At 45.4% G+C, this 26,778-nt stretch overlaps 1 protein-coding gene across 3 annotated transcripts in view; it reads right to left on the bottom strand.

The window, feature by feature from the left end:
* Window positions 1-26,778, bottom strand: part of Pcnx2 (pecanex 2) — a 237,929-nt gene that overhangs the window by 63,344 nt on the left and 147,807 nt on the right. For all 3 annotated transcript variants that reach the window (XM_008845820.3, XM_008845819.3, XM_008845818.3), the window contains 2 exons: window positions 16,310-16,418; window positions 9,662-9,791 (listed from right to left, as the gene is read on the bottom strand). In XM_008845820.3, the coding sequence (XP_008844042.1) occupies window positions 9,662-9,791; window positions 16,310-16,418 (239 nt within the window). The remainder of the gene's footprint in view (window positions 1-9,661; window positions 9,792-16,309; window positions 16,419-26,778) is intronic.

Consider the following 26,778-nt stretch of genomic DNA (forward strand, 5'->3'; position numbering starts at 1 on the left):
CAGACACTGTGCTGTACTCAATGGCCTTTAGAGTGTTGGAAAATTTTCTCCTAATTCTCACGTGTTTGTGATTATTTTTATATTACTGGTCATTTTTCCTCTAAAAATCATGAAGCAGCATCAGCCAACTTTGTCAAGTTTATAGAGTGAGCCCTGTCTCAAGCCATTCTTGGGGGAGCACTGGGGATCCCTGGGGGATGGATGTTGACAGAATGTTTCCAAAGTGACAAGACATTTAAAAGGAGAATGTGTTTTCTTATGTCCACATGATATTAAGTTCACAGAGACCAAGGAACAGCAACTATAAGCAAAGTTGGGGCAAGGTCTTTGCTCCCAGTAATGCTGGTTTAAAGGTGGCCTTGGAAATGTGGTCAGTCACAAGGTCAAACACCTTCAGAATGACTGGAGCCCAAGGGAGCCTCAATGTGGAAGTTGCCCACAGTCCAATCAGTTTGTAGCTAGAAGAACAAACAATGTCCCACAGTGTGGCCTGCTGTGCCTCTTGAGTCTTGGCCCCTGTTTGGGAAGACACTTTAATTAGCAGTGCTCTGAGTTCTAGGTGTTGGGGAGCCTTCACTAACCAGATGCTTGAACATGTCCAGCAAGTCTCTTGCCCTGTGTGTATTTGAGTCACATAACAAGAAGGTTTGAGACAGTGCAGATTTAGAAGCAACATATTTCAGGGCTGGAGGATGGCTCAGTTGGTAAAATGCTAGCCTTGAAAACATGAGGACCTGAGTTCATTTCCCAGAACCCATGTTTTTTAGAGAGAGAGAGAGAGAGAGAGAGAGAGAGAGAGAGAGAGAGAGGAAGCCAGGTATGGTGGCACCAGCTTGAAAGCCCAGCATTGGGAAGGCTGAGGCGGGTGGATCCCTGTGGCTTGCTGATCATTCAGCCTAGCTTACATGGTAAGTTCCAGGCCAACGAGAGAAGCTGTCTCAAAGAAACAAGGTGGAGAGTTCTGGAGAAACAAATTCTGAGGTTTTCCTCTGACTGCCACACATGCACATGTACACATGTACACACAGACACAGACACACACACACACATACACACACACACACACATGCCCATTTTGTTTTCTACCTTTGTTTCAGATAGACCAGACTCATTCCCAAGGCTGGACACTAGGAAAGCTGTGGTCTTCTCTCTCTGGCTGCCATGCCTCAGAGCAGACCTCCCCCACTGTTGTTTCAGCCTCACACCCACCTCAGCCATCTATCACCCTGAATCCATCATGAGGCTCAGTGACCTGGAGACCTTGAAGAGTCAGCATCTCCAGACAGCTGGTGAGCAGGTGGGCACGTCTGGCTCTGTCACAGTCCCATGGCCCGCTTCACAGCTCTGCGCTTTTCAAACACTTTTCACAGCTCAGCAAAATGGAACAAGATTCTAAGAAAAATTACACATCACAGCACAATAGATGATAAGCCCAGACCAGCAATACATGAGAAACCTAACACACGACTGCTTCTCTTTAAAAGCTGCTTCCTTCCAGAATATATCTGCATAATAGGGCATCACCAAGCCTTGGATGTCGTTTGACCCCAGGGGGCTGTGGGAGAGGAGCTCACAAGCCAGCAGAATGGCGGGGACAAGCCATGCTTATCAGTATGTTCATTCAGTCACAGACCTGGAATTCCAGCAAGGGGGTTTGTTGGAGGTAAGGCTTCCTTGGGGGGTGTGAACAAACATTTATTTTACTTGAGATAGGGTACTAACAACAGTTTAGTGAGGCACTGGGTTTAAATGGGTGGTACAAAGCCAGTTGTCTCACCAAAAGCCTACGTAGCACGGATGATGACTCATGAAACCTGCATCCCTGGATCCTCTCCTCAGTAAACTCACCTTGGGGGGAGGCCTCAGAGTCTTGTAAGTTTGTAAGTATTCACATACATGAGCCTGTGGTGGACATTTCACAGTCAAACCACAGCAGCCATTTCTTGCCCTGTGGAGGCAGAAGGCTGCCTCCAGTGTGAGGCTTGCATACCACACTGCCAAGTCAGCAGGAGAAGGGACTCCCTGTGTTGGTGACTTTGCCCATTGCTATGATAACATACCTTACCAAAAGCCATAGTTTGAGGGTACAGATCATCATGGTAGGGAGTCATGGTGGCAGGAGTGTGAGGCACCTGGTCACACTGTATCCACAGTCAGGAAGCAGAGAGAGATGGATGCAGGTGCTCAGTTCACTTTCTCCTTTCTATTCAGCCCAGGACCCCAGCCCATGGGATGGTACTGCTGACATTCAACATGGGTATTCCCGCTTCTATTAACTCAGTCTAGAAACTCCATCACAGATATGCTTAGAGGTGTGTTTCCATGGTGTTCTAAATCCTGTCAAGTTGGCTATGAATAATAACCATCACACTACTCTTCCTTCAAGGATCTTACAGTTCTGAGAATCCCTCCGTCTGGACAGAAACAAAGAACCTCTAGAGTTCAGTTTTCATGTCCTTCTCCCATACACTGGCCCTGTTCACCAGTGTGTGCCTATGTGTAAGTCTTTATGTGTGTGTGTGTGTGTGTGTGTGTGTGTGTGTGTGTGTGTGTGTGTATGTGTGTCTGGGTATATGTGTGTCTCTGTGTGTATGTATCTGTCTTTGTGTGTCTCTCTGTGCATGGTCTGTGTATCTGTGTCTGATCACAGTCTCAGCATCTACCTGTTTCTTTTCTGGTTGTGACACAGGCTCTGCACAGGGACAGTTTGACAGCCTCGTCCCCACCCTGTTCTGACACTGAGCTGAGGTTTGCTGACTTTAAACTCCTGACTCTTCTTTGGCCCTCACTGCATGCGGACAACTGTGCTTCATGGCTCTTTCTTGCTGAGACTCTTTCTATGTCAGGCTTCTGTGTTTGTGGAAGAAGTTCAGGCTTGATTCATAGTCCTGTCTAGAATCTGTCAGTCCCAAGATTCATTGTCTCCTCAAATATGCTCCTGTGGACACTAAGTCACTTGAGTCCCTACATACACCTTCTCCACCAGGCTGCGCATGCGTCCTGTCTCAGTCAGCTCTCACAGCTACCGTAGCAAAGCCCCTTGACCAAGCTGTTTACCAGCAGGTGATGGAGGCTGGAGATCTGAGGTAGAGATGTCAAGTGGGTGGCCAGTTTCTGACGGGGGCCTCTTCTGGACCACAGACGGCCAACTTCCCGGTGTCCTCATGTGGTTGAAGGGGCCAGAAGAATGTTCTGGGATCTCTCTAATAAGGGCACTCAACCATTCATAAGTGTTCCATCTTGTGACCTCTTCACCTACAGAAGGCCCTGCTTCATCCTGCCACAGTGTGTGCCTATGTGTAAGTCTTTGTGTCTCTGTGTGACAGTGTATATGTGTGTCTCTGTGTGTATGTGTCTGTCTTTGTGTGAATGTCTCTCTGTGCGTGTACATGTGTCTGCGTATCTGTGTCTGTGTGTATGTAGGATTTTATCATGTGGATTTGGGGGATGGAGACACAAACTGAAATCCTCAAAGTGACCTTCATGTGTTTTCATATTGCTCAAAACAACTGTGTATATACAAGACAACTCTGAGTGTGTTCTTTGATGGGTGTTCCCCAAAAGCCCTATCAGTTCCCAGGTAAAGTGAGGGAGCCTTGTGATCTCCCCTCTTTCATAGATGCGTGACGTCATTTAGCACTCTGGAGGGTGTCCTTCATAAGAAAGGGCAGGGGGTGGTTGAAAAAGAAATTTCTCCAGTCTCCAAAAGAAAATTTGCATCCAAATTCATTAGTGTGCCCACCTCCAAAACCTCAGCTAGTTGCTCAGTGTCCCAGAGGGTCTTCGGGGTTTCATCCTGCTCTTGTGTTTCCCTTCAACAGATGTGGAGCTGCTGAAAACCTGGGTAGGTACCTGGGTAGGATCTGGGACAGACACATGTGTAAGTGGATGACTCATCCGGACCTGGTGCCATGGTCCCTCACTGTGCTCTCCTGCAATCTCATGCTCCATGCTTCATGTTACAAGCCCAGAAATCACAGGCATGACAGCTCAATCAAAGGACTGTCAGGACGGTCTGGGGTGAGTCACAACCACACCAACCTATGCGAGGATCTCAATGAAGGTCAGAACCAACATCCATGCCCAGAGCTCTCTTGCTGCTACGGAGGTCTGCAGGATGTTTGCGACCACTCCAGAAGTAAGGCACTCAGGAGCGTGGGTTTGTGCTCCCTTCTTCCAAATAGGCTTCTCCTGGTACTCAGGATTCTTGTGACCAAGGCTGTCTGGGGAAAATACTTTAACTGGAAATTACTGACGTGTGTGTGTGTGTGTGTGTGTGGGTGTGTGTGTGTGTGTGGGTGGGTGGGTGTGTGTGTTCTGTGTATGTATGTGCATGCAAATACATTTGATGTGAGAGGCTTCAGAACTTAATGGAAAGTGTTTAGCACCTGGAAGAAGGGCAAACCTAGGTTAATAGCATGGTTCTACGACCTTGGGAAGTTATCTCTTTGCCAGTGTTACCTTGATGTGACCCGTCAAATGAAGTTCCACAGAGCAGCTGTCAAGGCTGGAATGAATCTGTTAGATGTGAGGAGGAGTTTGGTAAACAAGGAGAGCTGAGGACTGCTGTTGTTGTTGCCTTGACTGCACTCCACTCCTGCCTCCTCCACTGCTGTTGTTACCAGTGAGAGACCTGAGGCTCTGAGCACCCCAGAGTCAGGCAGAGCTGTCACAGCAGTGGGACACCTCATCACAGAGCTCCGTGACTTGTATCTCAGCAATGCAGAAAACCAAACAGGCTAAGTATGCTGAATCTTTTGCCATTATTTATCTAAGAGTCTTGTAAATAGACCCACATAAACTATGAAAGAGACTGCAGGCTTCCACCAGTGAGTCCTTTCCCTGTGTCACTTTAAAAGAAACACAAATGCATTGTGCTACCAGCCTGAAGCTGGATTAGCGGCCTGCTTTGTAAAGAAAAGAAAAGGAAGGAAAGGAAAGAAGGAAAGGAAGGAAGGAAGGAAGGAAGGAAGGAAGGAAGGAAGGAAGGAAGGAAGGAAGGAAGGAAGGGAAGGAAGGAAAGGGAGCCAGGCATGGTGGCAGGTCCATGTAATCCCAGTGCTTGGGAGTCTGAGGCAGAAGGATCATGAATTGGAAGCCAGGCTGGGATACACATAAGACACTGTCTTAAAAAAATGAACAGAGAACAGGAAGGAAGGGAGGTATGGAGGGAAGAAAAGAATGCTTTTTGAGAGGCTCAGAAACTCTAAACCATTTTTAAAGCATCTCAGAGGTAGAGGACAACTAATAAAACCCACCTTGCAAAAGTTATAACAGTAAGGGTGAGCCTGAGAACTTAATTCTTCAACATCTTTTACCAAGTCAAGCATCCCAGGTTCCATTCATTTGTCTCCACTAACTGGGCATCAGTGAAGGTTCTGGTGGTGACAGAACCCTGTCTGCAGCAAACCAAGGGGGCTGGAGCGATCAGGACTGAACAGAGGAGGTAATTCCCACAGGCCACACTCTCAATTAAACCCAATGATATGAGAATTGGAGGAGGAAGGATGGATTTCTTATTTCCAATAAACCACACACATGTGATTGGGATAGTACAGGCTTGGACCAGGAAAAGTTTAGTGAAATCGTTGTATAATTTTAGATTTTCAGAGGGATGAATGACAGAAGAAATGTGTTCTTCCACTGGGAGCCAAAGGACACGGCATCCTGAGCAGGCCCCCAAGGGACTCAGGAATGTCTAGATGAGGGTGACTTGATGTCCAATGTCTGGAAAGTTTTTCACAAGGAATAGTAGGGCTGGTTAGCCAGAAAGAATGCAGCAGACAGAAAAAGAGTTGCAGCTGGGTGTGGTGGCACACACCCCTCTGGGAGTCATTGAGGGAGGAAGAAGCAGGAGTTCAAGGTCATAGCAACTTTGAAATCCTGCCTCAACCCCAGCCCACCCCCAAAGAAATCCTTCAAGGATGTGCCTTCAAACTGACAAAGAATGGCATGTGAAGGCAGCTTTGTGATGAGATGACCAAGGACCTGAAACTACTCTGGGAGTCAGAAAGTGGGGGATGACTCAGCTGAAGTTACCAACCAGCAGGTAGTTAGGAGGCAGAGTCACAGGATAGCCAGGGACTCTTCCACCCCCTACCCCAGTGAGGTATGGAGTAGGAAACAGAGAATCTAAAGGCTTCAGGACAGGCGGTGGGGTGAAAGGACCAGCCATAGGCAACAGGTAGCTGGTGACCTGCTTATCACTTCCCTGGAATACTGCAACAGTCTTGCTGAGCCTGGTGTGGTGGTATATGCCTGTAGTCCTAGTGCTTAATAGATAGAGGCAAGGGGATCTCATACTCACGGTCAGCTTGAGCTACCTAGCAAGATACTGTCTCCAATAATAAACAGAAGAAAACAAAAATGGTTTTGGTTGCAGTTCAGGTCTCACTAGAGACCTGCAAATAACAAAGTCAGCGTCAAAGGCCTGGCATAAAAACTGAGGGAAGGGGCTGGAGAGATGGTTCAATAGTTAAGAGCACTTGCTGCTCTTGCAGAAGACCTGGATTCAGTTCCCAGAACTCATATGGCAGCTAGCAACCACTTGTAACTCCAGTTCAGGGCATTTGGTGCCCTCTTCTGGTCACTGAGGGGACCAGACATGTACCAGGACAGCATCAGAAAGGAGAAGAGAGCAAAAACAGGGATGTAAGTGATCCCTTAAACATACACATAAGCACCATAGGTTGGTGGTAGCAGTTCACTGTGGAGATTCTGTGTCTTGGTGGCAGTTCACTATGGAGATTGTATGTCTGAAGTGTCCCCTTTAAAATGATGGACTAATCAATACAATCCATCACACTAGTGGATGGCGCCTTTGTATGAGACTGAAAGGAAGGTAACTATCAGCTACCCCACAGGTTCTCCAGAGAGAGCCCTAGAAATCATCAGACTTCAAATTAAGGGAAACATTCAAGTTAAAAATAAGTAGCTCATATGAGATTTGCTGTTGGTTCCTTCCTGGGAGACCCAGCTCTGCAGTCCCAAGCTCATTCCTCCCACTGACACCTTAAACAAATGGGCTGAGGGGTTCTGAGTCTGCTATCTTCACAGAAGTCAGCACAGACAACAATTCTCCGCCAGCATCACTTCCCGAGTGAAGTCAAAAGGTTTCAACTTGGCTCCTTCAGAGAACCCCAGAAAGGGTGGACTTTCTCCCACATCCCCACTGATACCAAAGTCTCTCTTTCCAGCCCCAGGTTTACGGGATATCCCCCAGGAGAACAGTGTGCTATACCATGTGATTTGCTGATGGAAGAGTGGGCCACAATAGACCAGTTTCCTATGAGATGGACAAAGAAACATAAGTCCAGCCCAGGGCTATGTGACCCTCATGAACTGACAGCACAGACTTAAACATCACTGTGGGAAGGTGGATGAATTTTGGAAGCCAGGAAGCTGAATAAGAGAACTCCTCTGCCCAAGGACCAGGATGCTCCCCGACCCCCAAAAACAAATTTAACACAGATTTTCTCATTCATGCCCCCTCAGGAAGATTAAAACCCTACCCAACTCTACCAGGTAGGTTTAGCATCTATCGATAAGTCTTCCCATATTATCTGGGCAGGTGAGATGGCTCAATGGGTAAAGATGGTTGCTGCCAAGCTGGTAACCTGAGTTTGATGCCTAGGACCCATATGGTGGATAGAGAGAACCAGTTCCTGAAAGCTGTCCTCTGAGCTCCACATGTCACAGTCATGCACCCCCCAAAACCCCATGCACACACAAAATAAGTTAAAATGCAATTTAAAAATCTTCCTATATTAGAAACAATGATTTCCTGTCTGAGAGAAGGAATCATAGATAAACCTGGTGTGGTAGGGATCAAATTTAAGCATTGTGCACTTCCCTACCCTTGTACAGCTAAAAGCAGGAGTAGGTGCCATGCTCCTGATCCAAAAATATCTGTATCTTCCAGAAGTTTGACTCTCCGGGCTCCCAACGGGCCTGGAAGCTGTTTACTTTTTAATAAAGGTTCCAAGATGAGCCAAGCCAAGCCTGGTCTTCTCTTACTCTCTGGCTCTGTTCGTTTTAGCCAAACACAAACAACTCCTTACCTGTAGAAATTTCTCATTTGTCTCTCTTAGCGATGACTCCTCTAGGGACAAGAAGGTGGGGTGAGTTCTCTGCTTCAGTTAAGGTTTCCCAGGGTCCACCTGAATATGAGCTGCTTTGGACTGACAAGTAAACACCTGTGATCTCAGTCCCAGGTGGGAGGGGTTCTCTGAAGAACAGCCATACTAGCCTAGCTGAGGATCACACTAGCTTGGGTGCATGTGGTGTTCAATGTGCTCTGAGATGCTAGCTTACTCTCTCTCCTTACCGTGAGCCCATGAGGCAGGTCCCATTGTCACCTGATTTTACTGCTGAGAAAACTGAGGCCTCAGGCTGCAAGAGTTGAGAGGTCTGGCGCCCAGGGATGCACTTCAAAAACAGCACCCTCATCTGCTCACACCGTGCAGGGCACACACGTTCAATAAACTATCACACAGTTGGAACTGGTAGTCATGTTCTGCCTCTAGCGAGCTTCTGAGCCACCTAAAGGCCCAAGGAAAAGTGCCAATATTCCACCAAGTGTAAGCATTGCATAAAAGGATGGGGTTCAAAGGTAGCAGGACATAGTAGGGTCAGGGATACAGAACTGGAAGTCCCACCTCAGCACATGAAGTGTCACTAGGTTTCTGTCTGGGGAAGCCACCTGGCTCAGGGCTCTCTTCTGGTTGCTCTCAAGCCCTCCCCTGAGAAACCACTAAGAGGTTTTAAAATCACTCAGTGGGGACTGGGGATGCGGCTCAGTCAGCAGAGTGTGTGCCTAGCATGCACGAGGCATGGTTTCCAGGCCTGGGTTCCAGTCATAAGCAAAATGCATGCCTATAATTCCAGCACTAGGGAGGTAGGGGCAGGAAGATCAGAAGTTCAAGGTTATCTACAGTCACATAGGGAGTTTGAGACCAGCCTGGTCTACTTTAAAAAAAAAAAAAGACTTGGTGACACACTGCTCCCATCTTTTCACCTGCCTTCTAACAGTAACACCTGGGCTGCAGGGCAGCTCAGAGGAAGAGTGTGCTTTCATGTTCTAGGTTCTGGGTTCCAGTCCCAGTGCCAAATAATAACAACAAAAACAGGACCCCCACCCTATCACTATTTACTTGGGGAAATTGGTGGTGGGTCCAAATATTCAAGAAAAAAATTAATAAATGTGTTCTCCAAGTTCAATGGTGCTAGTGTTTGTGTAGAACTGTGATAAGGGTATCTAGCATACACATCACATAACTGTGTGTTTCGTATTCTCACAGAACAGACATGACAGAGAGGGAAGAAAATGAGTCTCACGAAGAACAATCCCCACACATCAAACCACAAGTACCGTGCATGGCTGGTCCATCTCCTCTCCCAAGTCACTGCTTAGAGGTGACAGCTTAATACTTTCCCTTCATAGCTGGAGAAACTTAGACTACCACTAGATCACTAATTCACAACCCATCACCTCTCTTCCAGAGTAGGAAACCTGAGAGCTGTGTTCATGAACTGGGGGGCACCTGGCTTAGCTCTGCTGTTCACAGAGGATAAACACTGAGCCCAGAGCGTTCCAGAGGGACAGGGAGCGGGTGTCGGGGTGCATGGAGCACAGCAGCTCAGCAATGACATTAGTTCTTACTTGTAGTTTCTCTCCCAGAACTTCACCGGCCTGACGTAGGATGTGATGAATATGACGCTCCCAAGGAAAGGGCTAAGGGGTGTGGAGAAGACTGAGGTGGCGAACGTCTGGAAGAAAAGCATGGCGGAATCTGAGAAGGCAGGGTTAAGGCAACAAGCGGTCATCATGCAACCAAGTGAATTTCAAATGCTTCCCCCAGGCATGGCAGCACACCCATAATCCCAGCACTGGGGAGGGAGAGAAAGGCAATTAAGAAGTTCAAGATCATCCTTGGCTACAGAGAATTCAAGGCCAGCCTGGGCTACATAAGACAGTCTCAAAACCAAAGCTAAACAAACAAAAAGTTGTTTCTGATTTTGAACATTTTCCACAGAAGTTGTTTACTCACCAAAGACAGACAGGGGTACTTAATCCCTCTACATACACATTTAAGAATACAAAAATCTCAGGGGCACTTGCCAGGCCTCATTTGGCCACCATAGAAACCAGTAATCCTCTCAAAGTCCAGCAGTCTCAGCCCAAGGCAGGCAAAAAGTGAATACCTGGGACTGACTAGAGCACATTCCTTTATTAACTAAGGGGTTATTCACTGAAAAAGCTCAGCACATCTACTAAAGTACTAAGCAGGTTTACTATTGATTATCATTATCATCACTATGTATTTGCATTATAATATATACATTATGTATTAAACATATCCAATATATATAGTAATGCATATATTATTATGTATCGTCATTATTATGCCTGTATTATGCAATCCTGGGGATGGAACCCGGGGCCACATGCATACTAAGCAAGTCACATACCACTGAGTCACACTGCCAGCTCTTTAAAAAACTTTGAAATTTGAGCCAGGGTTTCCTAAGTTGCTCTGGCTGGGTTTGAACTCACTCTATAGCTCAGGCAGGCCTTCAGCTTATGATCCTATTCCTTCAGATGCCTGAATGCTGGAATGACAGGTTTGGCTCTCAGTAGCTTACAAATAAGTAAAATTAGATGACATTTTTTAAAAGCTCTGTAGTGCTAGCTGGCCAGGAACCCACTGGACCAGGCTGGCCTTGATCTCACAGAGATCTGCTGAGTGCCTGAATTAAAGATGTGTACCAGTATGCCCAGCCAGATGACATTTTAAAAAAGTAAATAAGTAACAGTGTTTGGGAAGGCATACCCTGTTTCTCAAATAGTCTTTTACCACTATTTGAATGTGTGTTGTACTGTGAACACCAATGACAGCACAGTCTGACCCACACATTCCGCCACAGCCTCACTGCCCCTTTAGCACTCCTCCGTGAGGTTCTCATTTGCTAGAATACCTGGGTTGAGACACCCCTTTTGGTCAGAAATAGACCTGCAGTTGCTCAGCATTGAACTTGGTACAGCCGTAACCTGCTGAAATCCAGTGGGTCCCTGGAAGCAGAGGTGACCCCTGAAGGACAAGTCTCCACCAGGCTGGCTGCTCACTGCATCCCTGTGGTGTGGCTGTGGTGGGGCCGGGCTGAGAGAGCAAACTTGAGAGATGCAGGGGGAAGTCGATCAACAGAGATCAGACTTGCAGGTGCTACGTGTGCAAGTCCTTCCTTGTCTGCCACGTGAGGACTCAGTCACCGGCTACAGAGCAGCTCTGGCCTGTGACTGCCCTCCCCAGAAGGCAGTGACAGTAGTACCTCCCTCACTGTGGCTCACTCAGGGTCTTGCTTCCTTAGGTGGTGTTTGGAAAGTTCTGGCATCTAGTAAAAGGAAATGTATGAACCAGATAGAAACACCTGCATCTCCTTATCCAGCAAGACACAGAAATAGTAGGGTATTCATGAGCTCTGACAAACTGTCACTGGCACACCCAAAGTCATGGCATCAGGGTGGAGAGAGGGGTTCTTGAGTACCCCCATTTATATGAAAAACCTAGAAAGGGGAGTAAGCCTCATGCTGTCACAGACACTTTCTCTCATATCTTTGCAGATTTTGGGGGGGTCTTTTGAGACAGGTTTTCCCTGTAGTCCCAGCTGGCCTGGAATTCCCTATGTAGACCAGGCTGGCCTTGAACTCACAGAGATCCACCTGCCTCTGCCTCCCAAGTTAAAGGTGTGCGCCACCACACCCTGTATCTTTGTAGATTTAAGATCAGACTTCTGCTTCGGAAGTCATTGTTTCGCCAGACACGGGGTGGCTCATGCCTGTAATCCCAATACTAGGGAGGCTGAGTTAGGAGGAGCTCAAATTGGAGGCTAGCCTGTGCTACATAGGGAAGCCTTATCTTAAAATAATAAGTAAATGAACAAATAAAAAACAAACAAGCAAATAAATATTCCCCTTTCCCTTCTTTCTTTCGTTTCTCCTTTCCTTTCCTCCTTCCCTCTCTTTCTCCTTCTGGCATGGGTGCTTAATCTCAGCCTTGGGGAATCACAGATGGGTGGGTCCATGAAACTCACTGGCCAGCCAGCCTAACTGAATCAGTGAACTCCAGGTTCTGTCTCAAAATAAGGCGGAGCATGATGGAGGAAGACACTTGGTGTCAACCTCTGGCTTCCTTACACATGTGCACATACATGCACATATGAGATATTAAAAATTAAAGCCCGAGTTCTCTAGAGAGTAGTGGAGCAGCGTGGACGAAGGGCAGGAGTGAAGGGATTCCCTCTGAGAACAGCGGATGAAGGCATTCAACAGGCTCAGCAAGGACTTGTCATTAGTACCATCAAGGCAGACCCTGGAGGGGCTCCTAGACTACTGAGCACCCCAAACCCTCTTTGATTCTTTCCAACAGAAAGAGCCAAGAGGTTAGCCTACTAGGCAGATGATGACCTGTTAAAAGCACAATTATTGTTATACACGCCCCAGCACTTGGGAGGCAGAGGCAGGCAGATCTCCGTGAGTTCAAGGCCAGCCTGGTTTACATAGTGAGTTCCAGGACAGCTGGGACTACAGGGAGACCCTGTCTCAAAAACACCAAAAAAAAAAAAAAAAAAAAAAAATAGCACACTTAAAATGAAATCCTCCACACCAAAAATTAATACTTTAAGAAAATCATTAGAAACTTAAAGGGATGTGCTACTGGAATGCATCCTTCCCACCATGCACACTTAGCAGGGATAATGTGGAGAGGTCTGCTTAATTATGGGATGACTTTAGCCAGTCACGGTGTCTCCATATGTTAAAAGGGTGAGTATCTCTCCCTGGAGGTTGGAAACTTGAAAGTCAACAAAGGTACCGAGGGAGAAAACATGTTAGAACTGGAAAAAGCAATTTACCCACCAGAGCCCCACTGGCCGGCCAGAAAGCTAATTCAATTCCAAAATGGAGTAAATTAGGTCATTCTCAATGTAGGGATGGAACTCATGTTCTTAATACAGCGATAAAGTAATTAACATTTTGAAATTAGGTGGGATTCAGGCTGAAACAGATAGGCTGGTCTGTTACATGCCCAGCCTCTCAGCTCTTCATCTTACATGGACTCCACATGACCATCCTCACCTTTACAGCTGAGCAGAGGTGAGTGGACAGGAAGGAGGGGTTCTGGAGGCCACCTGGTAACAGTGGTGGCCCCATGGACAGGTGAAGGGCCTCTGTCTTAGAAGAATGGAGCAGGTAGATGTCACTACAGGATGAGTTTTAGGAAGGGCATGGGTACAATAGTCCAAAACTGAATTATTAAATATTGCACCTTGAATGTCTCTATTTCCTGTGCACGTGTATGTTTATATATGTGAAAAATGAGTATACATGCATGGAGGTCAGAGGACAACCTTGGGTATTGCTCCTCAGACACTATCCACCTTGTTTTTTGAGACGCTGTCTTTCACTGACCTGGAGCTCACTAAGTAAGCTATACTGACTGGCTAGCAAGCTCCAGAGATCTATTCATTTCTGCCTCCCCTGTGCTGGGGTCACAAGTGCTCACAACCACATCCAGCTTTTGTTTAAGTGGGTTCTAGGAATCCAACTCAGGCAAGTACCTTACTGAGTCATCTCTCCAACCCCAATGTCTCCATTTCTTAAGAAAAGGCACCTACATGTCTGAGAACACTAGGATATGCTAGTAATACACATACGCGAGAACTGCTTTTATTTTCATGGGCGACATCAACTGGTCACCATAGGTGCCGGCGTGAGTCTTACACATGTGCAGGGCAGGCCATTGAGTTATGGTGCCTGTAGCAATCTCAGTTCCTCAACTGTGTGTTTTCATTCTATAATACTTTTCATTATTACAGAGCCATGCTTCAAACTCCAGATGGGAAACACTGATCACATGTCAGAGATAAGTAAGAGTCACCTCAGTCTTTCATCTGCTCTCTCCCTCTTTGTTTAAAGGGCCTTGTCTAGAGGCTAAATGCCTGGAATTATCAAAACATGATCACAGATGAAGGATGGTGCATAAGTTCACACTTTTGCAAATTTTTTTTTCCTCTTAGCTTGTTCTGCCAAATAACTTTGAGTGTTTTAGGCATATCTACATAGATCTAAGAATAGGAACATAGTGTCTCTGTGAAGCCAGCTCATGATTTACTATAAATGAGTCTAAAGACATTAAAAAAAAATCTAGAATAAGTTATTGCCCAGTGATTACCCCAAATATGTTTTCATCCTGAACATCCAGTTCAGCCCAGAGACTGTCTGTGAATTATCCCAATGACCTTATGGGAGTAGCTTGTGAATGAAGCTCCAAATCACTGTTAAAACCAGAATGTTTTGCCAGTTTAGTCTGTGGGTATCAGACTAAACTATGACCAATGAGCACCAAAACAGTTGCATGCTTCTGTGCCTTTCTGTGATGGGTGGGTTTAACTGTCAACTTGACCTAGAATCACCTCGGAAGGGAGCCTCAGTGAGAAATTGTGGGCATGTCTGTGGGAGACTGTCTTGACTACTCATTGTGTAGGAAAGACCCACCCTGAATTTGGGTGATATCATTCCTCAGGCCGGGTCCTGGACTGTGTTAAAGTGAAGAAAGCAATCTGAGCAAGCCGGCAGCGTGGGTGCATTCGTTTCCCTCTGCTCTTGATGTGAACGTGATGGGACTAGCCACTTGAGTCTCTGCCTTCCCCCAGTGGTAGACTGTACCCTTGAAAGGCAAATCAGGTAAACCGTTTCCTCCCTTATGTTTCTTTTTGTCAGACCATCTGTCATGGCAAAGGATATAAAACTAGAACACCATCCCAGGACCCGCCTCTGAATATGACTTAAGAAGTTGCACTGAGCCCAGGAATCTACTTATTTAACAAGTTCCTCCAGGGATTCTGATGCCACTAACCCTGAACTTTGTTATTAGAGACACAAGCTCTAATAAAGTGTAAATTCAGTGGCACAGGAAACCTTTAGAGATAGATTTTAGGTTGACCTCAAGAAATATTCTATTAATCTCTTCAAGAGTATCCTAGTGTTTTGTTTCTTTGTTTTTGCTGTTGTTGTTTGACAGAGTCTCACTATGTAGCCTGGCTGGCCGGGACCTCATTATGTAGCCCCAGCTGGCCTGGAACTCGTGGGTGATCCTCCTGTCTCTGTCTCTTGAGCACTGGAATTACGGGTGTGTGTCACCATGGCTGGCTTTCTTTAATCAATCTCTTTATGTCTCTCTATACATACACACAAAATTTAGAGTTCTACATCAAAGTGATTTTTAGAAAGGACATCTTAAACCTGCTTTGAACTGAATTAAATTGAATTAAAGTTAATTATCCTTGCACAAATGCTAAAAATGTAGCGACAAACCAAGCCTTCCTCGAATCACAAAAGTGTGACTTATTTTGTTTTAGTCTCCAAAAGTATTTGAGTAATTCTGCTTGCACCTAATTCTAGGGTTCTTAATAATGACTATATATAGTGGGCTGGAGAGATGGCTCAGCGGTTAAGAACACTGACTGTTCTTTCAGAAGACCCAGGTTTGAATCCCAGCACCCACATGGCAGCTAACAACTGTCTGTAATTCCAGTTCCAAGGGATCCGACAGCCTCATCTGTCCTCCGCGGGCATTGCACAACATGGGTGCACTTACCTACATGCAGACAATACATGCATACATATAGAATAAAAATAATAAATATTTTAAAATATAGTAATCATACCACAATGTATCACATGCATTGACCCTATCCATAATGTTTAATAATGACAAATAGATTTGCATGATTTTGCATAAGTCAATCCAATTATTACTCAGCTATTTACCATTTAAAGGACCAGTTCTTTGACTGTAGACCTGGACTTGGGAAATACAAAGCTCAGAAAAGGTAAAAGTTGGATTAGCAAGATGGCTCAGCAGATAACAGTACTTGCTGCCAAGTCCATCAACCTGAATTTGATTCACAGGACCCACACGGTGAGAGGAGAGAACCCACTTTCCCAAGTTGTCCTCTGACTTTCATAGGAAGAGCCATGGTGCATGCCCCCTACTCCATAAATAAAATGATAGAAAGAAATAAATAAAAGTAGCTCCTAAATATGCACAGAGAAACAGGCAAAATTACTCAATGTCTTTTAAAGCTAAGTGGTCAAAAGGGGAGCCAAAGTGCCTTCTCCTGTCTCCATTAAAATGCAATCAGAGAGACTTCACAGTGGTTTTGCTGCCAGGTCAGTGGAAAGCTAACATCTGTAAAATGTGGACCTCAACTTGGGTGGTGTGTGGGTGATGGGAACAAGCAGAAAGGATACGAGGGACGGCGAAGAGCTGGGCGAACACGTGGAAGGAAGACCCCCAGGCCATCTGCCAAGGGGCCACGTAGGCCAGGACAAATTGCAGCTTGTGGAGCAGGTCCCTGAGCTGAAAGCAAAGAGAGAGAAGTAATCAGAGAGAACAATTGCTGCCACTACCACAAGGTCATTTAAAGGACACATGTCATGGCCCAGGAGGGGTCATTAGACCAGTTTGCTTCCAAGTCATACTGTCTTTTTTCTGGCGGGCTATGCTGACAGTCATGGATGAGATTTCAAAGAGCTCACAGGTTAACCAAGAAGTTTTTTCTAATTCATCTTAGCAACTCTATTATTTAGATCTATGGACACAGCATCTCTGCCTTTCTTAGAGCAATAAGTACACCTTGGTCTGCTGTCCTCCATGGGGGATGTAGAAGATGAGGATTCATGCAAAACCCATTTTCCTCTACACTGCTCAGGGCTGTACGTGTATATAGGCATGCAGGTGTATGGGTGAATACAACACAGCACTGTACCCACAGGGTCACACTGGGTCATCCTCCTGCCCATGTGCCCGTGCTCATTCAGCTTTTAAAACTCACCGCTGGTCTGACTAGCATCCCTGGTGAACACGTTTAGACCCCAGGGATCCTGTACATCTCAGACACCTGTGCCATGGGAAACCTTCCTTCCTAGGTCCATCTCTGCTGGATTGTGCTTTAAAGTTTCTCCTCTGAACCAAAGTGATTGTGGGAATCACAAGAAAAGTGGGGGCACGATGTGGGGTGATCGCCAATTAATCTCCTTTTGTCCCATTCCATTTTCACGGAACAAACCAGAATCACCCCAGTTTGGATTGCAAAATTATAATATTGACCCTGATTTCACTTGGTTCTTTCCCTGTTTCTTAAAGGCTCCATATTGCAATCCATTTCCCTTTCATCACAGCTTTCTAACGTTCTGCATAAAAGCTGTGGAACTGAATTCTGAATGCTGAGGTTTTCGTATGTTTTTTTTTTCCTTTTTCTTGCATGCAAGGTTTCAGGGGAAAAAGTATTTTGTTGTCTCCAATGCCCGCCATAATGAAGAGTTTGGAGGGTATTTTCAGAATATCCTACCAGGACTAACCAAGTCTAGAAACAGCAGCAGCAGTTTTGTATATGGATTCATCTATGGCTTAGCACAAAGTGGCTTAGCACCATAGCCAGGTGGTCCATCCTCCCCATCTGAAGTCTTTTCTACAGCCAGACCACTAAGCACGTCCATTCTCATCCCACATGCAGATTCTCTTCCGGGTTCCACCTCTTTCTAGAAGTTACTTCCACCATCTCACTGTTGAGGGTTCTTGGTATAACTACTAGGAACGTATCTCATGATCCATGTGTAGGTGAAAATGGCAGTCATGAACAAGACTAGCTTAAGGGGTGCATGGCCCCCAAAATCCCCAAGAATGAGCCCTGGGTGATAGAAACTCCCCCTGTTCTGTTCAATTTTCCCAGTCTAGCTGTGTCCTGGGAGGCTCTGAAGACTCCTTTTCATGAAGCTGGTAAATAGGTCAGACCCAGCTTCGCAATCAGACAGGGTGCCCTAGGGAGGCTTCATCTGCAAGCACAAAGCTCTAGCAGTTCAACATGGCTGCATTTGTGATTAGACGAATCCATTACTTTTTTTTTTTTGCTTAGCACAGCAATTTGTATTTATGCATAAGCCAAACCAGTAATCAGACATCAAAGGATTCCAAACCCAGCACTTTCTTGCTCTAATTGCAGCCCAACCCCAGGTATCTTCGGTCTCTCCCAGTTTTACTCCGTGTCTCCTTTTCCTCATGAATATTGTGAAGGATGCAGTACAGATTTAGTAAAAGATGCTGAACATGGGTCTTGGGAGTTCACTTTGTTTATTCTCCACCTCTGAAGTAGCCAAGGCTCCTGCCTGTCGGCTCTTATCTCTGTGGTTTCCGCCTCTACTGGTATTCACCACTTCTCTGCGGAACCTGAGAAAGAGGGTGCATGTGGTGGGCTCAGTGCCTGTGCGTGTGGATTTAAGACTGTGGGCTGGAGAGCGGTCTGCATCCTGATTCTCTATTAGCAATTTGGGTAACCTCTCCAGAGGCTGGTGTGATAAGACTAAGAAGTAGGAATTGGCTAGGCAGTTAAGTAAAAAGACCCCCCAAAAAAGTAGCCAGTTTCTTGGCTAAAACTCACAATGTCCTTGGGCCTCTTAGCAACATACTCTGTTCCAAAGGCCAAAAATGTAGAAAATATTTGGGAGATTTTATCTAATTCTTAAAAGTGTTTACGGTTACCTCTTCAGAGAGGGGAATGTTAGAATAGCCAAAAGCCCCATTAGAAAAAAAAAAAAATCAAAGAAGAAAGAATGCATGAAGTTATCAGAAAAAAAGTGATAGGAGGGAGTGGGCATGGATTTGATCGAAACACCTTATATGCGTATGAAATTCTCAATAAATTACTTATTTAAAAAAAAAAAAAGGACTGTGGGCTGGAGTGCTGTAGGTGAACTAGGGCTCCAATGGCATCCATATGGATTTCTAAGTTCCTTTGTCTCCAGACAAGAAATTGGACAGGGACTAGGCATGGTGGCAGAAACAAAGACAGTTGATTAAGAAAAAAGACAGAGCCTGGAAAAAAGGTTAGCTTGGTAGTGCCCATGTTCAGCGGACTGGGACCTTCACAGGTCATTTGCAAAGTGCGAACTCTTTCCAGGCATGCTCTGTTATGTGTTGGCCTTGGTGGAAGGGGCTCCCAGTCAGGGTTTTATGGTTTTTGTTTTGTCTTGTTTTGTTTTTATACTGATTTGTGTGTGTGCATGTTCATGTGTATGGGTATACCTGTGTATGCATGTGTGTCGAGGTCAGAGGACTGCCTCGGGTGTTGTTCCACCAGGTTTTTGCTTTGTTTTGTTTTGTCTTGTCCATTTGTTATGAGGCAGTGTCTCTCACTGGCCTGGAATTCACCAAGTGGGCTAAGCTGGCTGTCTGTCCAGCTCTAGGGATCTTCCTGTCTCCCAGCTCTGGAATAACAAGTGTGCACCACCATGCCCAGCTTTTTTATGTGGGTTTTGGGGATCCAACCCAGGTTCTTGTGCCTGCACAGTGAATACTGAGCCAGCTCCCCAGCCCCTTTGCATGCTAATTTTGATCCTATGCCCGCCCCAGCCTACTCTTCTGTCACAAAGTGCATTCCAGCTGGACTCTACCTCTGTCCCTATTTCTGCAAATATAAAATGGGGGTGACAGTGGGCCCTCCTCCAAGTGCCTGCTTGAAACAACAGACCCTCCAAATTAAAACTCCCCCAGCAATCCCATACTGGGGCAAGGGAAAGATCAAAAAATGCAGATGTCAGAGGGCTGGCCAGAGAAGGGTCTTGCCTCCTAGAAGTGGTTCCATATAGTCCTGATGTTAATTTCATGGCTGAATAAGGTCTGCCTGGTGCCTGGATTTCTTCACATCTTATCTGTAAAATTATCACACCACCACTTGGCCACACTAAATAAACTCATATTCTCTTAACAAGTTCTGTTTTTTAATTTCTTTTGGAATACAAGGGGGCTAAGGTGGTGAGTGTACAGGCTCATGTGCTTGGTGGAACCAAAGAATGAATGCCTTCATCCATGTTGAGGACTTCAAATAGCTCCAGGCAAATACAAATGCCATGTAAATGCTCAATAAAATCATGTCAGTACAAGCACACATCTTATTTCAAGGACATACTTTTCCTACAACGCACATCTTTCTTAGTCTTTTTCTTCCCTGAAACAGACTAAGTCAAGGTGCTGTCATTTCTTCAAAGCAAGTAGCCAGGCTCAGAGTGGCTCAGTGGATGGAGCTGGTCACGCAGGATGTTAAGTGGCCCAGTTGAAACTGAAGGCTAAAGCCCCCGATTTCCCCTCTAGTGATATTCCTACTGTTAGCCAAGGTCATGCCATTTGGTAAAGAGCCTCCATCTTGGTTAAACAATGGTAATTCCTGAAACTAAAGGAATTTGGTTTCCAGTACTAAAGCAACTTGTTTCTCAATATTTTTGCCCTCTCTGCCCTATCAACCCATAGTCATGGTCAGCCAGGAAAGATGTTTAACTGATAACTCGCTGGTTACCCCAGCAATGCCCAGCCTTGGGTCAAAATAGGACATTTTTCTTTTTAAAAATATTTTATTCATTATTATTTGTTATGTGTATGAGTGTGCTGCCTACAGGTATGTAAGCACACCTATGTCATGCAATGCCCTTGGAGGTCAGAAGAGGACATCAGATTCCCCTGGAACTGGAGTTTTGGGATGGTTGTTAACCACCATGTGGATAATGGGAATCGAACCCAGGTCCTCTGCAAGAGCAGCCAATGCTCCTAACTGCTGAGCCATCTCTCCAGTCCCCATGAGGACACTTTTCAATCCCTTACCGCTTACCCTTCTTGTTCCCTATAGCCACCTTAACCTGTAAGTTGATGGTGGGCCCTTTTGGTTCTTGGTCTGGAGAGATACTTTCCACAGGTCTTTTCCAAATTAAACTTGTGTTGCTGTACAGGCAACATTTCCTTGTCTGTCTTTCCCTCTCAGTGACCTCATGTCTATCACCAACTGTTCCCAAGCCTCTTGGGGCCATGGGGCTTCTGTGAGCCCCAGAAACAATAGACACCAGCCACTACCTGTGAAAGAAAGGACAAAGTGAAGTTCTCAGAAAAAAGCCACATCTCCTACAAGGCTGACTGATGGGTTCAAACTTCATTGATTATGGAGGGCTAGAATGTTGCAGGTCTGTAGCTAAATTTTCCTGAGCTATCTTAGGCTCTAAGTTGACATTTATTGTCCACCTCTGTGTGTGATCTAACATCCTTGTTACTATTAGGTATTACTTCTTGGAATGTACAAACAGACTTCTGCTTTCTAATATCCCAGAATGTTCTCAGATAGCATCTGGGTTACAGCAGAGATTTTCTTGCTTTACTGCAGCTCATCTACCCGAGTTTTCCACCAATGCATTTTATTTATTTAAAATTTTATTATATCAATGTTGTGCATGTGTGCACATATATGTGTATGGGCACTCATGCCAGGGCATGTGTATGGAGATCAGAGGACAACTTGAGGGAGTTGGTTCTCTCCCTCCACCATGTGGGTTCTGAGGATCGAACTCAGGTCATCACACTTAACAAGTGTCTTTACTCGCAGAGTCATCTTGCCAGTCCCCTCTCGTATATCTAAAAAATACCTTGATTTATGACCTTTTTTTGTCATGTCCCTCTAAATATTTTGTGAAACTGTTGCCATGTTGGAACATGGTATTTGGGTAAACCTGAATACATGTTCCTGGGCAGTGGTCGCTCATCTGACTTCAAAGTGTGCCCATACACACATGCACACGTGCACACATGATAAATGAATAAATAAAGTTAAAAATGTTAAGGGTCAGTGAGATGGCTCAGTGGGTAAAGGTGCTTGTTGCACAAGCCTGGTGACCTGAGTTCACTCCCTGGAACCCTCATAAAGGTGGAAGAGAGAACTTACTCCACAAAGCTGTCCTCTGGCTTCCACATATGTGCCATGGCACACAGACCCACAAGTCTCTCTGTCTCTGTCTCTCTGTCTCTGCATCTGTGTCTCTTCTCTCTCTCTCTCTCTCTCTCTCTCTCTCTCGCACACACACACACACACAAACACACAAAATGATAAAGCAAAAAATTTAAGCACCTAAGTCCTGTACAGGATAAAGAATCCATACCTGACTTCATATGCGGTGAAAACAAATGAAGACTATCACAGTCAAGACTGGCTCTTAAAGATGTAAAGAATCACAGCTGACTTCTTAGCAAAGATACACTATACAGGACAATACAACGATGCTTTCCAGGCATTAAGGAAAAAGCTTATCAAGTTAGAATTTTCATATCACTTGTGCTATCATCTGCATGACAGAGGAAATACAGAAGTTTTAGACAAAGATGAAAAGAGTTTGCCACTCATATACCTCCACAGAGAAGGAACAATCAGAGAATGAGCTACAGCAAGACAAGGTCAGCCCCGAAGGAGGATTAGTAGAAACTATGAGAAAATAAGCAACTGACTGGGGCTGGGGTATCGGTCAGTAGCAGGGTGCTTACCTGGGGTATAATTTCCAGCACAACACATTATACAAATACACAGAACACACGCACGCACACACACACACACACACACACACACACACACTAACACATACAAGTGTTAGACTAGCAATAGAAGGACTGGGGAGCTGGCTCATTCAGTGAAATGACTACCAGGGAAAGTAAAAAGACCTGAATTTCAGCCCAGAACTCATAAATAAGCTGGGCATGGTGGTTCAGGTTTATAATCCCAGTGCTGGGGAGGTGCTAACAGGTGAATCCCTGGGGCTTGATGGCCAGCCAGCCTAGCAAGTTCCAGGCCAGTAAGAGACCCTGTCTCAAAAAGCAATGTGGATAGCATCCTGAGAAATGACACCTGAGGTTGACCTCTGACCTCTACACACGAGAGAGAGAGAGAGAGAGAGAGAGAGAGAGAGAGAGAGAGAGAGAGAAGAAAAATGAGGATCAGCCGTAAGATCACAAAGATACTGAGTCAGGCTTCAATAGGTTAATGGTTGAGATTTCCAGGGGGAAATTATTTTAATTTCAAATGCTGATCAAGGGTGTTTATTAATAACTGAAGAGCAACCAGGAACCCACTGAGGTTCTTAAACCCTGCCCAGCATCAGAGCACCCTGGAGAAGCTAAGACGCAGCTTCCTGTTTACAGGGTTCTCACTCAGCAGGACTGGGTTTCGCCAGGAATGTGCATGCTAATGGATTCCTGGTGAAGCTCAAGGCTGCTGCTGAGGACCACACACTGCCAATCAGGCCACTCAAGGGCAGATACACAATATTCTACTTCCAAGGCACCGGGGTGGGGGTGTGGGGGATGGGGGTGTTCATTTCATCTCAACAGGCTGAGAGGAAGAAGGGATAAGGAAGAAGCACCAACAATTAAAAAAAAAATCTGCATTCAATTATCTTTAGGTTGACATTTAGCTTTGCACAGTGGAGTCTCCCTATCAACCAGCCCTATAGCTCAGTGCACACTCAGGGGCAGAGGTGACTCTGAATGTATTTGTACACTCCTAATGTGACAGGCTGAGATGAGTGTTGAACAAGAGGTGCCTGGGCCTGTTTCTAAAACTGTTCGAGTCCCTGCTACTTGCCCTTATAATGATTTTGTAGTTCAATTAAGTATGACATAAATTAATACCTGAGTGTGAGAGACCTGTTTCTGCTACAGCTGCATGGATCTTAATGGCCTGATGAAAGGAAGTTCTTAACTGTGATGCTACAGTCTAGGGCATGAATGAAGAGATTTGGGAGCAAATAAAATATGGGTTGTGATCAAATTAGTTCATGAGTAACATGGACATCTGGATTCATTATTTTTCTCACTGCTAAAGTCAAATACCTGACAAACAGCAGCTTTAGGTAGGGTTGATTTTGCACCTTCTTATGGTTTGAGTGGATGCAGTCTGTCATGGTGGGAAGTTGGAGCAATGTGGCTCTCTGCTCTGGTGGCAGCTTGCTCATATCTTGGTGGACCAGGAAGCATGGGTGGGACAGGAAGTAGAGTCATACTATAAAGCCTTAAGGCCTGACTCCCAGTGAGCCACTTCCTCATCTAAGTTCTACCTCCAGAAGGTTCCACACACTCACAAATCATGTATTACCAGCTGAGACCAAACACTCAAATCCAGGAGCCTGTGGAAGACATTTCATAGTCAAGGCATGACAACATCTTTCTTCCTTCAAAAAGGGAATGAAAGCTGAACATCCTAGAAAACATTTTCTGGGCAGCGTCCACTGAAAAAGACATGACCCTACATTCATCAGATTCCTACTTGGGCTGGCAGACGGCTCAGCAGTTAAGAGTGCTCAGTGCTCTTGCAGAGTTCTGTTCCCAGCATCTACATTGGGCAGCTCACAACTGCCTGTAACTCTAGCATCAGGGAATCTGATGCCATCTTCTGGTCTCCATGGGCACTTGCACACACGTGCACATACAGACACACACATAAACATAAATAAAAAATGAAAATAGAGCAGGTTCCTACTCAAGGCCCTGCCAACAACCAGCAGTGGGGGCTTATCATAGGCTTGAAGCTATGATAATACAGAGGCATGTTTCTCATTTGTTATTATTTCTTGCTTAATTTCTTTTAATTTCAGGGGCTGGAGAGATGGTTCACAGTTAAGAACACTGGCTGCTCTTGCAGAAGACCCAGGTTTGAATCCCAGCACCCACATGGCAGCTAACAACTGTCCATAACTCCAGTTCCAGAGGATCTGACAGCCTCTTCTGTCATCTGTGGGCATTGCATGACATGGGTGCACTTACCTACATGCAGGCAATACACTCATACACATAAAATAAAAATAATAAATAAAATATTAAATTTTTTTTATTTCAATGAACCACCCACTCACCCAGCACAGTGGGCCCCTTCTCCCCCTGCCCCCATTCCTGCCCTTTTCTCTCCTGCTTTTCCTTTTTCACCTCTACTTTCCAAGCTGAGTGCAGACCAAGTTTCTGTAATGTGCAAGTGATTTAAGTTTTATGAAAGTAGATATCTTTTCTTAGAGACAAACCCTGGAGGGCGTAAAGAACGGATGGCCTGGCAGATGGATATAAATTGGGGTTTGTCTGTGGAGTGGAGCAAAGCTTGAGATGTCTTTACTACAGAGCCCAGAGTCAGGTTTACTGCAGAGTACATGCATGGAGTGGTTAGCTTGCCCCAGCCAGGTGGTGGACTCAGTCTTTCACAGGTGATAAGAACATGCCCAAGCTGATTATTTTTTTTTCTAAGACAACAAAGTATAATGACCCTCGATGGTCATGACTAGAGCTGGAGTTGTCACTTCAAGATGGCGCTGCTATTACCTCTAGAACGTCAGTGGCTGCTATTATGCCACATTGTATGTGGGAAGAACAGAAGAATAGTGCCCACAGATGAGAGGGGAGGAGATAAGGGTGGGTTTGTAATGCCACCATTAAGCCTCTGGGATGCTCAGTCAGTACATCAGCTGTTAAATGCTCCTTTTTCATTGTGCCAGCTTCATTTGGGTTCCTGTGGTGTGTGACCTCAGACATCCCAATTACCACAGAGGAGCTAGGAAACAAATTAAATGCTTCTTAACAGCAGAATGACCGGTCAAACTATGGTACATGCCACGGAATACTGTGTAGGGTCAAAGGGAATGAAAGATACCACTGGAGAAAAAACAAAATAGAAGGGGTGCAAAGGGCTGCAGAGTTGATTCAGTGGCTAAAAGCACTGGCTGCTCTTGCAGAGGACCCAGGTTTGATTCCCAGTACCCACATGGCAGCTGGCAACTATCTTTAACTCCAGTTCCAGGGGAATCGGATGCTGTCTTCTGACCTCCACAAGAATTGCATGACATCGGTGCACTTAATCTACATGCAGGGAATACACTCATACACATAAAATAAAAATAACACATTTAAAAACAGAAGGAAAGACATGTAAAGATGTTAATATTGGTATTTGTAGGTACCACCTATTGACATCTTAAGTTCGTGTCTATGAGCACATATGGATAAATATACAGGAAGACAAGAGGAACTGTTCATCACAATGGGCATCAACAGGAAGGGGGTTAAGGAAAAAAAGTACGACAACAGACTTCCAGAGGCTGGAGAGATGGCTCACTGAGTAAAGTGCTTAATGCGCAAGCATGAGAACCTGAATTTGGATCCCCAGAACCCATGAAAAAAGCTGGATACTGTGGCCCACACCTAGTGTAGCTGATTAGTGAGCTCCAGGCCCAGAAAGAGACCTTGTCTCATAAACTACAGTGGAGAGACACCCCATGTGGCTCTCTGGCCTCTGCACACTTATGCGTACACTCACACCTCAGATTTTCTCTATATCCTTCTGCTGTTTTCCAATGTTGCAACAATAAACATACATGTATGTATTACTCATTTAATTGTAGAAATTTAATTGGAAAAGAGAATCCTGTTCCTTTGGTCCTTCTTAATGTTGATTCTACAATTGCATATATCTAAAACCAACATCTTACCCTCCCCAAATGTCTTCCTCTATTTTGTTTCCTGATTTCGCCAAGGATGAACCCTGGCCATCAAGAGCACTTTCCCACATGGCTCCCCTGACAGGCATCCTCAGGTATCTGAAGGTCACTCCGTGGGGTCCCTTTTCCTTCTTAGATCCTGCCTGCATCTTCCATCCCTCCTCCACCTTTCCAACATTCTAGGTGAAGCCTCTATTTGTGAACTAGCTGGCTCACCTCCAGAAAAAGAACCTAGTGTGTACCTGTTGTTCCTGCACTATAGGGAATGGGAATGGAGAACACAGAACTCCAGGTCAGCCTGGGCTGCATAGGAGAGCTTGTTTCAAAACATCAGAGAAAGAGAGAGAGAGAGAGAGAGAGAGAGAGAGAGAGAGAGAGAACCAAGA

This window comes from Nannospalax galili, unplaced genomic scaffold, assembly GCF_000622305.1.
Source record: "Nannospalax galili isolate Female #2095 unplaced genomic scaffold, S.galili_v1.0 scaffold702, whole genome shotgun sequence".
Taxonomy (NCBI): domain Eukaryota; kingdom Metazoa; phylum Chordata; class Mammalia; order Rodentia; family Spalacidae; genus Nannospalax; species Nannospalax galili.